The sequence below is a fragment of the Phoenix dactylifera genome, chromosome 3 (assembly GCF_051530095.1).
Source record: "Phoenix dactylifera cultivar Ajwa chromosome 3, Ajwa_hap1_PhDact_Kaust_v1.1, whole genome shotgun sequence".
NCBI lineage: Eukaryota > Viridiplantae > Streptophyta > Magnoliopsida > Arecales > Arecaceae > Phoenix > Phoenix dactylifera.
The window spans coordinates 14242301-14259028 of NC_143192.1; the positions used below are offsets into that span (position 1 = coordinate 14242301).

At 37.6% G+C, this 16728-nt stretch overlaps 1 protein-coding gene across 6 annotated transcripts in view; it reads right to left on the reverse strand.

Moving 5' to 3' along the window:
* LOC103711964 (endoribonuclease Dicer homolog 3b-like) overlaps positions 1 to 16728 on the reverse strand; it is a 105417-nt gene that overhangs the window by 1804 nt on the left and 86885 nt on the right. For 3 of the 6 annotated variants that reach the window (XM_089929468.1, XM_089929466.1, XM_089929469.1), the window contains 7 exons: positions 16465 to 16700; positions 16164 to 16373; positions 9928 to 10404; positions 9502 to 9783; positions 8976 to 9302; positions 8604 to 8708; positions 8427 to 8517 (listed from right to left, as the gene is read on the reverse strand). In XM_089929468.1, the coding sequence (XP_089785594.1) occupies positions 8427 to 8517; positions 8604 to 8708; positions 8976 to 9302; positions 9502 to 9783; positions 9928 to 10404; positions 16164 to 16373; positions 16465 to 16700 (1728 nt within the window). The remainder of the gene's footprint in view (positions 1 to 8426; positions 8518 to 8603; positions 8709 to 8975; positions 9303 to 9501; positions 9784 to 9927; positions 10405 to 16163; positions 16374 to 16464; positions 16701 to 16728) is intronic. The other 3 variants (XM_089929470.1, XM_089929467.1, XM_088717824.2) reach the window with 2 other exon arrangements.

A 16728-nucleotide genomic window follows, 5' to 3' on the forward strand; every position in this document is an offset into this window, starting at 1 on the left:
GTGCCTTGCTGAACCTTTGTATATCTGGAAAAGGTTATGAAAATATATAAATAGAGGGCTTATTTGCTTATTTAAGCTAAACTTCTGTAGGTAAGTGTGAAAGAACATGATGCTTGGTTTTATGTACAAGTGGCTTAGAATGGACTTCCAACATGCTTATTATAAAAACAGACTTTTTATCGAATACTTTCTTCATGGGTGAGCCTTCCCACCATATTTAGATTCACAATAAAAGAAATATAAGGAGTGCAGAAAAGGAGTGTTGTCATCAATTCTTGCTGCTCTTGAGACGGTGCCATAAAATGCAGTTGTTTTTATTGTGAACACCCCCCCCCCCCCAACACACACACACACAAACCAAGAAAAAGAAAAGAAAAATATAAATGAAAAGGTCATCAAGCAAGAGTTTTGGTATAGGCATGTAAAATTTTCCAGAATGCTTTAATAAGCATATTATTTTTGCAAGTTTCATAACTTCAACATATTAAGTTTTACATGATGGCATGCCATTTGGCATAGCATGGCAGGTGTCATGCTGCCAATTGGCTCGCATGCTCAATCCTATCAGCCCTTAAATTCTTGTTTAAGAGAAATATAGTGAAACAGTTACAAGCATGAGTTCCATTGACCAAACTGGGGAGTTTCTAGCAACAATCAGCATGTGCCAAGAGTATCTTTAAGTATTTAGGTGGCCCCATGGTGTATTTGTAAATGTACATTGTCAAATTATGAGACAAGAATAGAGTTGAATGTTTAATTCAGATTCAGAGAGGTTTTATGAGATCTAAGCATAGAAAATCAGAATAAAACAATAAAGGAAAAAAAAGCTTTAGCATAAATAAAACTAAAAATGAGACCTTTCAAGAATTGATTCCTGATGTGTATCCAAGAGTTGTATAAAAGGATGGAGACATGGATGGTGACTTTTCCTGACTAAATGAGACAAGCTGACCGAAATGGAATCACTTAAAGTGTATTTTGTGACCACCACATCATTTCAATAGTAAGCATTTGATTCTAAGGTAGGGGCACTATGTATGAAATGAGGTTTCAGGCTATGGAGGGCAGACATACAAAAAATGATCAATACAATGAGAATTTGGAATGAACTAAAAAAGCCTAGAAAAGATACACAGCTTACAAATTTCACAAAGGATACAGGAAGTCTAATACCTAGTAAAAAGAAGTAATTGGGTTTTAGTTGATAGCTTGAATTAGACTGGTTGGTTGATAGTCATTGTTGTAGTCCTATCGTAGAAAATTGTTTGAACGCTTACAATTTCTTAGCTTACAAATTTCACAAAGGATAGTATGTGTAATACCCAGTCAAAAAAGGGAATTGGGTTTTAGTTCATAGCTTGAGTTAGGCCCATTGGCTGATAGTTATTGTTATAGTCCTAACTATCATAGGAAATTGTTTGAATACTTAAAATGTCTTAGTCAAACGATTTGAATTATGTTAAAGAATCCTAATAATAGTAGGAAATGTCCTTAAGCATTGGACTTGATGATCTAAGTTGTCTTGAGAGTTACCGTCACCAAATTGAAGGTTTTTGGCCATGGCAAGGTATGCTGAACCGACCGGAACCGACAAACACCGGTCCGGTACAGCCCTTGAAATTGGTTCCAACCCCATCTTGGTCGGACCGATTGGTTCCAAGTCCGTACCGATGCGAATCGGGCCGGTTCGTTCCAATACGGGTTAAGTTTGAATTTTGCCACGCACTGTGGCCTTTTTGACCACGGCGCGCGACGCTCTGCGGCCGACAGCGCGTGGCCATTGTGGCCATGTGTTGTCTTCCTGTGACCACACGCTGTCTTCCTTTCGGCCACAACGCCATGTGCTGTGACCGAAAGTGGCACAGGGCCACGCGTTTTTCCGACAGTGTATGGCTGTCCATTCACTTTGAGTATGGCCTCTCCCCGTTCGGCTATAAAAGCTGAACGAGGAGCACATTTCAGAGGTGAGGCAAGGGAAGGGGAGGGATTAACCAAAAAATTGAGGAAGAAAAGGGAAGGGGAGGGATTAGCCCAAAAAATATTGAGGAAGAGAAGGGAAGGGTAGGGATTAGCCAAAAAAAGATGGAGGAAGGAAAGAGAAGGGAAAGGTAGGCATCCAGCAGAGGAAGGGAAGGCGGATCGAGCAGGGATCCTGCAGAGGCTGCGCGAAAAATATTGAGGAGGTGAGAGAGCGTCGTTTCCCTTCCAAAAAAATCCAGTAAAGGCTAATTAAGATGCAGTTTCTTTCCCCTATATTATTTTTTTAATATTTCTTTTAATGTGCTTAAAAAATTATGTCAAAAATTACCAAAAAATAAAAAATTGCCAAAATCAATGGTACCGAACCGATCTGGTAGGCCATTGGTACGTCTACCGGTATTGGTCTGGTAGGCCACCGGTACACCTACCGGTACCGGTTCGGCAGACATTGATTTTGGCTAGTGGTATGATGGAATACAAAGGTGTGAGTGGATTCCTTAAGTAGATATAAAATTGGTGATTGGTTAGAAGTATTAAAATAATAGCCTATAGCCTAAAGAGTAGTCCTAGTTTTGGCATTTGAGGAATGTTTTACTTTGAAGAGAATTGAGAGAATCTCATGCAGTGTTGGCCTTTGGTGTTGTGGATAGTACTTAGTCTCCATTGTAGCTGGGGCTTCACTTGGCAGGAATCTTATCCTACTCTACATGAATTCTAATATAGTTTGCCCTAGACAATAGTATGGTGGATGCCTTGGGAGTTGATTGGCTTGTCCCATCCAGATGTACCAAGAAACTTGTTGCCTGACAAAAAGGGTGACAAGTCCAATAACTAGGGATAGATAGGGGCACGGGCGTGCCACTGGCGTTAGAGTAGTTAGAAAAAGAATAATTGAAGGGGAGGATACAAGAGTACCATAGGTCCAGATACCTTGACCTCTAAAAATTTTCACCACCATCACATCACCATTTGAAGAAGATGAATCTGGATAAGGATAGGGTGTAGCCCGGGCTATAGTAATAAAGATATTTTAAGTTAACACTGTTGCTAAGGTAGGGTCCTATTGGTAAATAAGATAAAACTAATGCAAAGATAAGTAAAAGATAAAATAAATTTGATTGATATGTTGGATTTTGAAAAATCTTTAGTCTAGATTGTAATCTAGTATTTATAAGTTGCTCTTATTAACTGCTAAGATGGATGCCATTGCTCATCTTGGACATTTATCCTCATTATTGGGTCACATGGCCCACTATTGCCATGATAAGTAGTGGTACCGGACCTCTCATGCATCATGGGTGGTGGAAAGATGGGTGTGACTACTTGGTTTTGACAAATTTCCACTCCATTATGTGCCACATGCCCATTATTGCCATGCACAATAGGTAGTGCTACCACTAATGAAAGATGAACCATGCCGAACCGGCTAGTTCGGTGCATATCGAACTAGACTGGTCAAGGACCGGTACGGTTCCACTAATTAAATTGGTTTGCCACCTTAATCGATTAAAGCCACTCCCCCACCTCCCCAGCTTGGTTAATAGCCCCCGTCATCCCTTTTTTCATGATGTTTCGAGCCTCCTCTCCCCTAGCATTTGAGATCCCCTCTCCTTTGGTGCCCGTGATCGCTCGAAGCATTCCCCAGCTCGACCTCACCCTTCCCCCTCTGGCATCACAAGTAAGAAACTTCTCTTCCCCTCTCCCTCTCTCTTGGCCCTAACCCTACGACGACCAAGGCTCGCTTGAACTCTCCCCTTCTCTCCCACCATCTTTTTTTTGGAACAGAGGAGAACCTTTTTTATTTTCGGTTTCGAACCCTTTTTTTTTTTTTAATTTTGAATTGAAGTCAACAAACCCTATGCCAACTTCAATTCAAAATCTGAAAATAAAAAAAAAGAGGTTGGATGCCCTGGTATGGTATGGTATGGTATGGATTCGTATTATACCATGCCGGTTGCCGACCAGTTCATGCTCCGGCACTAGTTTCGAAAATTTTGGTTGCCACTCTTTTCACTTTTTGGATAGTACGCCTATCCCTCCCATGTCATTAGTAGTGGACCACCATCCTTGGACTTCTTCATTAACAGTGTCGTCTTAGGCCCAATAGCCCTCACCCCCTTCGGTCTATATGTTAATTACTTGATCTTGCATCACTTATGTATCGACCTAAGCTCTTAATATTTTGGCCTGCATCTCACTTGGTGTATCGGTCTTTAGATCATAGTAGGTCTAGATGTGGTGTAAACAAGAGTGATGTCCAATCTCTAGACAGAAATCCTTAGATGCTTCGGATTAGCTATTATATATAGTGAAGGTACTATAATGGGTCTCAAGTAGAGCCCAAGCTTAGACCTTGTGGAATGGACATCCCATGTGTCTCCTGTATATTTGTCTCCTATGTATCTACGAGGACCCATGCGGGTGTGTTTAGTCCCATATTGTTTGTACACTAAAAAAAGTCTTGGGTACTTATATAGAGCCAAGGAATGCAAATAACAACTTTGGCTAGCTTTTTTAGGTGAAATCATAGATTGTTATAAATAGTATTAAGGCAATCCCGGCTCATGACCCATGTGGACTAGGGGATACCGTAGCACAAGTCTATTTAGGAATGATCATGGACCAATCATGGTGTTTGTGATTAGAATTTATTGGACTTGGACCAAGGTACACCATATCATCCCGATCGAATGATATGGAGCATATCGTGCTGTATCGGTACCAAACTGGTACATAGTGCGGAGTGCGTACCGGCACTCGGCACGCCAAGCGACATTCGTATGGAGTATACCAACACAGTAACAAAGTAGCACCAGTATGGGGCCCAGTATCAAGATAGCGTATCTTGATTTGGATCCTTAATTTGGAGAAGATGCCAAGACTTAATTAAGGAGAGTGTGTGAGGACCCATACAAGCATGTGTTTTAGTCCCACATTGGTTGTGAACTGGATAGATTTTGGGTACTTATACTGTGCCAAGAGACAAATAATACCTTTTAGCTAATCTTTTTGGCATAGATCCTGGGTGTCGTTACAATATCACCTTGACCTCAGTTATGTGAGTCTTGAAGTTATAGCGCCTTAAGTCTTGTAATCCTCTTATTTTAATGTACTTGATCTCTGTATAATGTGAATTCCGCAAATTTCTAAAATCTGCTTTAATTTTTTCGAACCTTTTCTAGAAATCTGAATTTTTTTTTAAAAATTTCTGAATATCAAGTTTACGTATGTCATATTGCAGGAAATTAATTTCTATAAAATAAATTCTGGCAAACAAAATTTCCAGCTAAGCAAAACCCGTTTTGAATTTCTGCAATTTAATTTTCTGAATATCCTATTCTAGTTTTTAAATTTTGGTATATTGGAAATATGTATATCAATATCGGGTAACTTAACTTTCGTAAAATAAGAATTCTGTAAGTTAATTTCTGTGAAATAAATAACATTAAGCTAAATTTCTGAGTATTATATATTTTTGTGTCATATTTTTAAAAGCTAGTTTTTGCAAAAGAAAATTTCTGTCCAATAAACTACAGAAAAATAAATATCAGATTATTATAATTCTGTAAGCTAATTTTTATGAAATAATATTATGTTTATAGACTTCTAAAAATGATATTTCAGATATTAAAATTCTGTTGATTGTTTTCATAAAATTCAGGATATAAGAATATATGATTGGACTTTAAATTTAACAGATCCTAGGGCATATTATTTTTACAAATAAATATTAAGAATCAGTGTTTTACGTTACATTATTACTGTTGGCCAATTCTAAGTAGGTATAAGGACCTTGTTAGTGCCAGGCATTATTAGACTATTTGAAGGCTGTAAATGACCCTCAACGACCTGAAAATTCTTGAAGGCCTTTAAAATAAATTAGGGAAATTATTTGGGGAATGTCTAGGATGTTAGGAAATTATTTCAAACTCAGTATAGCCATATCTCTAACAGAAATATAATGTTGATTATTAGGTTTTGGATCATGGTCTGCCGTACCGATCGGTACGGATCGGTACCGGCCGGTACATACCGCTATCGGATCCTACCGGTACGGTACAGCTACATATTTCGGTACCGAACCATACCGACCGATATCGGCGCGTACCGACCCGGTACCGGCCTGTACCGAATAGTCGTACTAGCTCCAATTTTTTTTTTTTGCTTTTTGCCCCATCGATACAGTACCGGTTCGGCTCGGTTTGGTTCGGTACTGTACCGGTACCAATGCCTACCGGTACAGTTGGTACCGCGTACCTTAATCTGGATGGTTCCTTTTGGACCAAATTGGATTTTGTTTGCTGTTGTGCTCATGAGGTAAGTAATACTGTGCCTTTTCTAGAGTTTCTTTTTTTAACTTCCCCTTAAAAACATTTAAGTTAAATAAATATTAATTTGCTGATATTTGTAAAAATCCCTTGACGGTGAGAAAATATTTTGGATGATATCCTCATACTCTCGTTTTGTACTGTCAATTACACTACAAGTTATTTTAGAATATGGATATTATATATAAAATTGTATCTTATAGATTTAAACCATGGTTCTGAGTCCTTTGATACCAATTTTACTATATTCTATGATTTGGATCAAGTAGGATAATTTCAAGTAATTACAAACCAAGGGACTCAATGGAATACTATCTGAAAACCCTTTTGAAAAATCATGTGTACAATGGACATATTTTGAACATCTTTGCAAATCAAATCTAAATGAAAATTATTGAATCTCTTGGTAACCTAATCGGTTCTGAAATTTGAAGATTGCTTGAAAATTATGAATATTAAAGAGTGATATCCCAATGATTTATGAACAACTTCAAATTGAATATATATTGTTTGCGGCTCTCAGGCTAAGTATGCACTAGACCTTGCTAGTGCAGGTTATGTTAGCAATCTAGCTCCAAAGTTTAAGCTAATAGGAGGATGGTCCCATATGTATTTCAGGCTCTACTAAAATATCCCTTGCCTATCCGATGTGGGACTATCCTACTCTCCAACACCCCCCTGCGCATGAAAAACCTGTAGGATGAAAAATGAAGGGCTAAGTGTGGAAAGCAAGAGGGGAGAACTGAGTGAAATGGATGGCTAGCTCTAATACCATGTTAGTTTGCCACTAGACCCTAAAAGCTTAAGATGTTAGGGAAAGGTTCCTCTTCCCCCCTTCCCCCCCCCCACAACTCTTTCAAGTTTGGCTAGACCATACGCATGAAGGAATAAATGAGTGACAAATTGTGAACGAGTCAAGAAAAACTAAACTGGGAATGAGTCAAGAGGAAAAAAAAACTCAAGAAAATAAAGAGGTAAAATAAGCCTAAATGAGGATTTGAATACATGACCTTTGGCTTTGATACCATGTTAGCAATACAGCCCAAAAGTTTTAAGCTAATAGGAGGATGGGCCCATGTGCATATAAAAGTCTTTTGCCTAGCTGATGTGAGACCATCCCACTCTCCAACAAGTTATATGCAGTTATGAACTGGCACCACTGACTATTCTAGAACTTATAGTATACTGACCCACTCCGTAGGATATAAATGCGGTGCTACCGACCCACTCCGTAGGATACAAGTGTTGTAGTATTGGTCCAACCCATAGGATATACATTTGGTTCATTGGACCTATCACAAGGTATAAATGTGGCCGTACTCTTATAGGCTAGTGAGTTAAACATGAACATGTGAACTCATGATTTATTTGCAAACATCTATTTTGATCAAATGTATCTTATTTCCTTATGTGATTAATTGTTTAAATTTTCTTTGAAATTATTTGTTCCAGCTGGATGGGGTAGATTTTTTCTTATTAAGCTCTCAAGCCATACTTTCATTCACAAGTCCAAAGGCCTAGAGACTGGCATGATAATAATTGAGAGTGCAATTAGCTGTGAGGCTAGTTTGTAGTATAGACTGATCTTAGTTTTATTAGTTTTTGGTTGTGAATACTTGACAACTTATTGTGCTTGTGTGATTTTTTTGTTTGAACTGTTTAAAGATAGAACCTTGTGAAATGGTTATTTGATTTTTTGTTAGTTGTGCAGATCTGATAAATTATTAATTTTTGGAGTACTGGTTGTTCTAGTTTTATACCACCATCTGTGTGATTGGATTATTGTGGTTTGATTACAAGTTGAATCCCGTGCATGCTTGCAAGGTGTTCCTCATAAGTGTGCAGCAGTTGCCAATTTGCCATGGACCTCACTCTGTTTTTGAGTGTGACAAGATGGAAAGCTAATTACAATCGTATGAGCATATGCAGTATATGCTAAAGGAGATTCGGGAATAACAAGCAGGGTCATGAAGAGGAGAAAAAGGCAAAAGAAATCATGCACATTAATCAAAATTCACATTTAAAGGGAATAAAAACTTCTGGTAGAGACATATTCAAACTGAATTTCAAGTCTCTAGTTTTAAAAGCAGAATTTGGATGAAAAAAAATAATGCCCACCTGGTTCATTCAGCTTGGAACTGCTCAATCTGGAAAGATCGTTTGGATAACAATTTTCCTTCAAAAATGTAGAATATGCAGATTGTCCCAACTGCAAAAGCATTCCACCATCAACTGCTCCTTGAAACAGTAAGGCTCAATAAAGTCACTTTCTATTGGAGGTGCGAGAATACTTACATCTATAGCTGAATGAAAGGATATGTCTCTAGAATTAAGTTCACGTTCCCTTCTGGATACATATCGAGTATGTGAAATTCCCCTTTTCTGTTTCAAGAAGTATCTCTTCATTATCCACCATTAAAAAAAAAAAAAGCCAACATAAGTTTATATTTCTCTTTCAAATGCTAACAGCAACGGCCGGAATATAGATATGGAAAGAATATGCTGTGAAAGTTCAGCTTTTCCAAGTGACTTTTGTGAGTTCAAAAAGCTTTCAACATAAAGAATAAAAAATATTCAGGTTATGATGCTCATTAAACTTCAACTGATGATACTAGAACTCAATGAAATAGAAGATAAGGCAACAATGAACAAAGTATACCAACTGACCTCAAGGTCCTTCAATAAACAAGCAGCTGCTTGTGCTTTTGCAGCTTTCCTATTTCTGTCACGTGCATGTCCTTCCAATAGTTCATCTTTAAGCTGTACTGCAAGTTCAGCAGCAACCTCTTCCCCAATATATATGCATTTTGTATTTATGAAATACCCAAGATAGCTGCATAACTCAATTAATTTGCGTAGAGTGGGTAATTCTAGCTTATCGGGTGTTATAATAGGAGAAAGTATTGGTTGGAAAATCCACCAAACCATATCGAGATTAAGTTCTGTATCTATTAATATTGCCCCTGCAATACTCTCTACAATATCTCCAAGAACCTGAACCAGAAAATAAAAGACAACAGAAGGGGGTCTTGTATTAAAACAGGGTGAACACCAAAATAACCCAAGTAAAACCATGTAGACAGAGAAGAAAGTGAATTAAAACAAATGCTAGCAAAATCTGAAGCTTGCTATATATATCAGTAGTCCCTAGGTGGAAGGCTGTGAATCAAGCTGCTATCATATAGTAGCCAACCTTGGGACTTTTGTGAACACCAGCTGATGGGAGCATATCTTCACTGCCTTGATTTTCTGAAATATACTTTACATAGTCTGTTATTTGCCCTAAAAGTATTCCAGAGCCATGTTGAAGATATTGTTGAAAGTTGTGTCTTACAGCAGCTTGTGAAAAATATTCATTATTAACTGAGGCTGAACGCAAGTCAGTCAGTTCTCCAGGGTCAATATCTCTATAGTTTATGAAGAGATGCCATGTGATAAGCAAGTCCAATACAGAGTCGCCCAGAAATTCAAGTCGCTGAAAAAAAAAAAGACATTACATATAATACAATCAATTTTTTTAATGTAAATCTGCATTAAATAACAACTTGTTACAGCAGATTCAAGAAGACATGAAAAATTTTATATATTAAAAGGATTTGAAGATTTATGTTCATTAAACCTGGTAGCAGTAATCAAGTCCTAACTCCTGTCGAGATGGATGTGTAATGGCCTCCAATAGTAAACCCTTTATTGAAAACCTATAATTAAGTTTAGATTCCAACATTTCAATTTCATTCACTAGTGAAAGGTAACACCAACGAGATGCAATCATCTTCGCTTCTTTCACTAATGTTGTTTCAAATTTTACGTCAATGCCTAACCATCTCATCAATGAAAATACAGCACTTAATCCACCACCTACATAATATGCTCCTATGAGAGCTTCAACACAATCTGCAATAGTTTTAGAGCACATCCACCTGTGACCTTTGTCACAGGCCTTTCCTACCACAACAGAAGTATCTTCAGTCATGTATCTTCTTTCGACAGGAACATCAGAAGTGTCAATCCCACAAATGCAAGGGATGGGACGTAATGAAATTTGTCCAGGAGCAACCCAGCGCCGTGGATCAAATGCTCTGTCCCGTATATAACCCTGTATTGAAAGTTTGTAGTTAAACACAAAACAAAAAAAAAGGACATGAAAGAAACATTATATAAAAATAATAAAAGTGCAGATACTTAAACAGATTGCTACCAAGGAAAGTAGGAAATGTCCAGTATAAGGCACTCAAATTTGAGGGCATAATTGGTTTCTGATCGCAGCTAATTTGCCACAAGCTAATGGCAGTTAATTTAGGACCAAAAGACAAAACATTCATCTCTGAACTCGGCCTTCCTCGATGTTTGTCCACCATGAACATTCATCTTAAGATGCATTTCTACTTATTCAATCTGTTGGCCCAGTCAGGTGGATAACTATAAAAGCCAAAGTGTAAAGTCTTGTCAAATTTCTCTCTGTAAATTTTAACAATTCCCTTCTAAAGCTTAGATCTAGAGTCAGCATGAGCCTACCCAGTCCATAAAAAATTGTATGGACCCCCACTCGAAAGCATTTAATACTCCGTTAACCATTTGCATAGGTCATGCCCCAGATCCGGAGTATAACATGGCCGTGCTACCGAGAGGTACAACCTACGATAACACGAAGCCAATATTACATTTAACTTTCAAATCCATCTCACATAAAGTAGAATAAATAGGAATCCAATTTCATTATCCATTAAATGCAACCAATATTGGTTCAGAGCTTCTAAATCCAAATATAAATACCAAACCCATAATCTTCAAAATTTAGAAAATTACTAAACTACAAATTCATGGCCAATTCAAGAACTAAAGTTCTGCTATATAGATCGCCAAGCTTGCCAGCACGAACTCCAAGCCTGGACCATCCTTCGTCCCTATTGTCCCTATTTGTTTGGAGAGAAAAAAAATAAAAATAGGAATATATGAGCGACATGGCTCAATAAGTAAATCTTACTTTACCTTACCGGATCAAGCATAAGTTTTTTCATGTCAATGCATCATTTAAGAAAAATAATACATATTCCAAAATAAACATTTCATAGTACAGTATTTCAAGTCATAAAGCAAATCATACATCAACAAATCATCCATCTTTCATAAACATAGTTTCATGTTTATATTGCAAATAAATTCATAAATCATCCTTCTGCCATGTAGCCATATTATAGTTCAAAATATTGCTCATAAATATTCGTGCCATGGTCACTATAACCAATGGTCATCTTCGTAATCGATAAGATATCATAGTTCGTATTCATTACTAACTTTAACCCATTGGTAGAGGGGCGTTTTCGTTGGATGGTGTCGATTGGCCTTCATTTCTAGGGGCAGTCATAGCAATCTGAGAGCCTTTAAAAAACTTATATCTTTTTCTTAAAATATATATATAAATAGATGAAAAATACTAAATGGCACGATCAGATTCATATTTCATAACAAAGCTATTTTCATCAAAATATTTACGAAACTATTTTCATAATAAAGCATGATTTTCATAACATATATGTTGATCCATAATTTTAAGAAAAGAATGACATTTTCAAAAGCAAATTTTATGCACGGAGAATATGATCATTTGATATTAAAGTGTAAGATCTACTTACCACTTTTGTCTTAAACTGTTAGACTTCGCTAGATAACTCCGCTAGACCTATTTAAAATATTAACAGCAAAATTAATTTCTAGTTGATGACTTTAATAAAATAATACGAGAAGACTTCACTGGGTGTATAGTGGTTTCGGATAGATCAGATCTAGACGATTCGCTCAATGAATCGGACTCAATCAGGCCAAGATTAATCAATAAGGTTCATCAATGAGATTTTCAAGGACATTTAACAGGGCCTGGGTGATCGGTTCAGTAGATGGCCTGAGCACCAAGGCAGTTCAAGGCCTCTTTCCAGAGGTCAACTTGGGTTCATAGATCAGGTCAACAGAATCCGATTCGGAATTTCATAGATCTTCTAGAGAGAAAGTAGAGAGAGGAGAGAAAGAGAGAGAAAATAGAGAAGAAGGAAGAATCCTTCTTCCTCTCTTTTTTCTTCCTTCCCCCTCACCAGCAATAGGTGGTAGCTGCGATGGCCTAGCTACCTACCAAACAGCATCCTCAAGTGGTCGCAACCCCTGCCAAACCCGACGGTCGGCAGTGGCTAATCATGCTCGAAACAAGGGTGCTCTATTTCGAATGAAGCTCCAGTGATTGCCGGCTCAAATCCAAGAGAAAGAAGGCCCTAAACTCTAAAAAAGAGAGGAGGAGATGAAGAACTCATACCTCAGTTTGTTGAGGCTTCTCGGCGACCCTTCCCGATGATGAATCGAGGAGAAGACTCGGAGAAGGTCGTCGAGATCGGCGACGATTCTTGGACTCATTGTGGACGGCTTTCAATGGAGGAAGAGTTAAATAAGGGAAATCCTAGAGTTATTGTGAGGACCCGTGCGGGCGTGTGTTTAGTCGCACATCGGTTAATCGCTGGGTAGATCTTGAATACTTATACAGGATCAAGAAACCCAAATAATACCTTCCGGCTAGCCATTTTGGGTGAGGTCCTGGGTTGTTACAAGTGGTATCAGAGCGGACCTGGCCCATAACTTATATGGACTAGGGAACACTGCAGCACGGATCCATTGGGGCTGACCACAAGCCAATCGTGATGTTTGTGATTAGATTTGAATAGATTTGAACCCTTAGCCTGACGAGGACGTCAGGGCTTGAATGGGGGGAGTATGTGAGGATCCGTATGGGCGTGTGTTTAGTCCTACATCGGTTATTCGCTGGGTAGATCTTGGGTACTTATACAGGATCAAGGAACCCAAATATTACCTTCCGATTAGCTATTTTGGGTGAGGTCCTGGGTTGTTACAAATGGTATCAAAGCGGATCCGGCCCATAACCTATGTGGACTAGGGGACACTGCAGCACGGATCCATTGGGGCTGACCACGGGCCAATCGTGGTATTTGTGATTAGATTTGAATAGATATGAACCCTTAGCCTGACGAGGACGTCAGGGCTTGAACGGGGGGAGTATGTGAGGACCCGTGCGGGTGTGTGTTTAGTCCCACATCGGTTATTCGCTGGGTAGATCTTGGGTACTTATACAGGATCAAGGAACCCAAATAATACCTTCCGACTTGCCATTTTGGGTGAGGTCCTGGGTTGTTACAGTTTTAGTCGAACTCAGATTGCCTGGATGACTTCGATTTTCACCGAAATCAGAGGAAGACTCCTCCGCTGCATTGTGCCACAGGACACGGTGGCCTTGGGCCTAGCCTCTTCAGGCCGGCCCACAAGCCCAAGGGCTGGGCTGGGTGCTGTCGGGCTAGGCCTGGCCACTCCGGGTTGGCCCACAAGCCCTAAAAATCAGAGTTATTACAGTATATATTCAATTTCTCAAGAATTCTTGAGTGAGACATAAAATAAGTTAGATAGAAAACAAAGAAATATACACCACAAGAACATTTCCTTGCTAAAAGACGAAAAAAAGGAAGATATTAGCAATGCAACAAAAAGCAAAAGACCAGTTCTATTTAGCTTCATTGAGTACAAGTTGTTGAGTGAAAGGAAAACTATCAAACCAAATTGCTGGACCCAAACAATCTACAATTAGTATCAAGTATCAACATGAATTTAATTAAATTTCATATGCAATAATCTATGCCTGTTATTCATGAATACTAAAAAATTAAAGGAATTTACCTACTTGTCCATTTGCCAGATAGGTCAATGATGTTAATCATGTTATTGTACAGCAGCAGTTGCATTAGACTAGATGACGTGAATCATGTTATTGTACAGAAGCAGCCTAGAACTCTAGCTTCATGCATTAGACAAGACACACACAAATTGCATAAGTATACATTGCAGGAGTGATAGAAAATTTGAAACTAGAAAGCAAACTCATGGTTAAAAAGCAAGATGAGGCAACATAATGCTAGCCAGTGTCAACCTGACTAGACAAGATTTAACAGTGTCAATGAATTTAGCTTGTATCTTCTATAATGAAATCTATCATGTAGTCAACTCTGTATGATTCCACTAATTTGAACAGTACTTGTATCTTCTATAATGAAAACTGTCATGTAGTCAACTTTATGATTCCACTAATTTCAACAGTACCAACATTATCTAAATTAAGAAGATATATCCTGTACGGGACATAATTGACCTACACTTTTCATTTAATATATATGTGTATCCAGTATTTACCCAAACACTATTCTAAGACTTTTTTAGAAAGAAAAAAATATTGCCTTAAAGTTTAGGAAGAGTGGGAGTTTAAAAAATATTTCAGACAACAAAAGAAGATATGCAGTTTTTGTAGTATTTTTAGCAAGGATTTAAGTGCCAGTATTTCTGTGTGTGCAAGCCGCTTGTTGGCAGGATAGTGCTGTGCAATGCCACATCAGCACACCTGCCAAAATAAAAAAACTGAAAATACTTAATATCCTTTTTGATACAAAATTTTAAAATAATTAATAGGTTCTTTACCAAGACATGGGGGGTGGCGCTACTGAACTGGCATGTACATGCCAACCAGCATGAACCAGAATGTGTGGCAATTGAAACCCACATACACACATATCAAGAAGATGTACTCAGTTTTATATTGTACATCACCACCATATGAGACAAAAGCATTTACATAATCATCTCAAATTTCTTTAACCATATACTATTTTATGTAGATATCCTTTTCTAGATTTCTAATTTATTTCTCATACAGATTATTTTCTGATTCTTCACATTACAATATTATTTTTTTTCTCTTTGCTGATAAGAAAGGATGTAATTTTTGAAGGTACATAGTATACTATTTGAATTTTGATTAAATATATACAAGTAGGTGGTTCAGTGCATCATAATCATATGAAAGAAACAATTTAAAACTACATAAAGTCCCTTCTTTATCAATAATTTAGATATAGACAGCTGAAAGCATGCTCAACTACCTAACTCATTCAAGTGAAAAGGTACAGGGAAAGTTACTCTTCCGTCATGAGTCATGAAACAATTTGAGATGATCTCTTGGTGTACTGCCAGAACTTAGAGCTGAGTTTTTACAGAATAACATTATTTCCATTATTAAAAATATGTGGGAAACATATTAGCTAATTTTCTAAATATAATCAGAGATCGACATATATACTGATTGTGTCTAATTTTCTAAATTTACTCCTTTTAATTTGTTGTTTTCTTTTTTAAAATATTAGCCGCAAATATTAGTGATGCATAATCAAAAAAAAGTACATACAGTACGAAGAAAATGAATAAAGATCATATTGATAATAAAAAGGCCTTATGGACTATGTGAATGCTTTGCCATTCACTTTTATCATGACCCTTTTCATATAGTTCTTCGCATATTTCAAGATTTCAAATCTCTCACCCTTATTTGCCGTTTCACCCACAATATCCAAATCTCTTAGCCCAACTTTACAAAGCCCACTAGGTCCTTTCCTCATAAAGCTGTTTGAAGCATGCTTGAGTGGGACCAAACCCATCCAATTGATATTTAAGAAAGAAACTCTGTATTCAGCTGGCATAGGAGTAACAATATATCTTAAATAACAAACTAGAAAATGTTAAAAATTACAATTATGCCAAATTTGGCAGTAAGTTGATATTGGCATCGAAAACAGGTGCAAAGGATTAGCATGGAATATTTGCAGTTCTCATCAGTTAACTGTACTTTAGCCTTGATTTTTTTTTCTTAAACATAATATTTAGAAATTGACAAATTCCCCAGAAGTTATAATCTCTTCATGAAATACTTGATTATTTGTGAGAAGCTTTCTGGGCAACCAGAAGTGTAACAAGGTCATGTACCTGCAGGGAGCGACCAGTTCCCAGTTTATGAAGTGTCGAGTTACAAGTTGCCCAAGATCTATGATCAGATAGCTGCCCTTCATGCTTCTTAGGATATCTCAAAAACAGATGGCAGCTCACTATATATTTAAGCACTGAGTCCCCCAAAAGTTCCAAACGCTCCAAAGAAAAATTCTCACAACATCTTAAAGTTGTAATTGCTTCCAAAATCTAAGCTCAAAAAAAAAAAAAAAATCAAACCAATAAACAAATATCCATCATCTAATATGCGAAAATAAAATATGACAATGCAAAAACAAACCAGAGAACTCGATATGCGAGAATGGCTATGACTAGAACCAATTTCTTCACGAAGTTGGCTGGCCAGCATCAATGATTCCAAACGATGCATTACTGAAGGTAGTAAATAAAATGACTTCAATATATCGGTTGATATATCAATGTGAACCAAAAGTTCAGCAGGGATACGAGCATGAACTTGTTCTTTCTCAACCATCAATCTTTGGCCAGTGGAACCATCTGCCACAACAGTGCACACTATTCACATAAAAAATGGAGCTGAATA